Source organism: Andrographis paniculata, unplaced genomic scaffold (assembly GCF_009805555.1).
Source record: "Andrographis paniculata isolate CXL003 unplaced genomic scaffold, ASM980555v1 Contig69END, whole genome shotgun sequence".
Taxonomy (NCBI): Eukaryota; Viridiplantae; Streptophyta; class Magnoliopsida; order Lamiales; family Acanthaceae; genus Andrographis; species Andrographis paniculata.
The window spans coordinates 3,828,210-3,829,434 of record NW_026137605.1 but is presented as its reverse complement, the minus strand read 5'-3'; the positions used below and the strand labels follow the sequence as shown (position 1 = coordinate 3,829,434).

At 40.7% G+C, this 1,225-nt stretch overlaps 1 protein-coding gene across 1 annotated transcript; it reads left to right on the top strand.

Annotated features, from left to right (window-relative positions):
* Window positions 1–214: 214 nt before the first annotated feature.
* On the top strand, window positions 215–709 carry LOC127263938 (uncharacterized). The gene has a single exon (XM_051293261.1). It carries the CDS (start codon window positions 215–217, stop codon window positions 707–709), a length of 495 nt encoding a protein of 164 aa, XP_051149218.1.
* Window positions 710–1,225: the final 516 nt, after the last annotated feature.

The following is a 1,225-nucleotide window of genomic DNA, read 5'->3' as shown; positions in this document are numbered from 1 at the left end:
CTATCATAAGCAATGAAGGCACCCATTTTGTAATGGTGTTCGTCAGCATCTAACTACCCCCTATCACCCACAAGCAAGCAGTCAGGTGGGAATTTCAAATAGAGAGATCAAGCATATCCTCCATACCACAGTAAATAAAAGTCGTAAGAATTGGACAGAAAAATTGGATGATGCACTATGAGCATATAGAACAACCTTCAAAACTCCAATATGAATGTCCCCATATAGACTTGTGTATGGAAAAGCCTGCTATCTACCTCTAGAACTCGAGCACCGCGCATATTGGGCTATCAAATATCTGAATTTTGATCTTCTTCCTGCGCAGAAGAAGCGCGCCGAACGACTGCTCGATCTGACTGAGTTCCGATATCTTGCATATGAAAGCACAAAACTCCATAAGGAAATGATGAAATTCTATCACGACAGGATGTTGAAGAAGAAAGAATTGACTGAGGGATCCAAGGTTCTGTTATACGATACTAGGCTTCACTTATTCCAAGGGAAATTGAGATCACGGTGGACTGGGCCATATATAGTCAGACAAGTTCTGCCAAGTGGAGCCATAAGAATCAGTAATGTGGACAACCCCAGGGAAAGCGATTCCTTCCTTGTCAATGGAGCGAGATTGAAACCATATATTGAAGGGCCTATTTTGCAGCGGGCCAATGCAGATATTAATCTGGTGGAGGTGCAGAAACTCGCTCAGTGATAGAATTACAAATGATATCCAGAGTGCCCTATCCCAAAAACGTCAACATTACAACTTTCTTTACCGCTTTTGTAGTTAGAGGTTACAGTTTCCTTTACCGCTTTCATAATTAGGATTTACAGCTTTTTTTACCGCTTTCATAGTTAGAGTTTACAGCTTTAGTCATCGCTTTCCATAGAATAGTTGTCATTGCTTTAATAGTTAGGATTATTGTTTTTTAGAAGTAGTTTAACGTTTACCTTCTTAGGAGAAGTAGTTAGAATTTTAACTTCTAACCTAAGCCTGACCCAAGCCAATCATCGCTTCGCTTGCCTCATTCTGATACATATTGGAAGAGCAGTACCGCTCACCCAGTACCACTTTCATCATCGCTTGTGTGTCATACAAAGGTATTTAGAAGTACTATTTTAACCGCTCACCCGCCCTGAAATCCCACCCTTATACCTTTATATTAATATGCATTGGACTAGTTTACTACTTCGCTCACCCTTTCATATAAGCGCCAGTGTCCTCTAT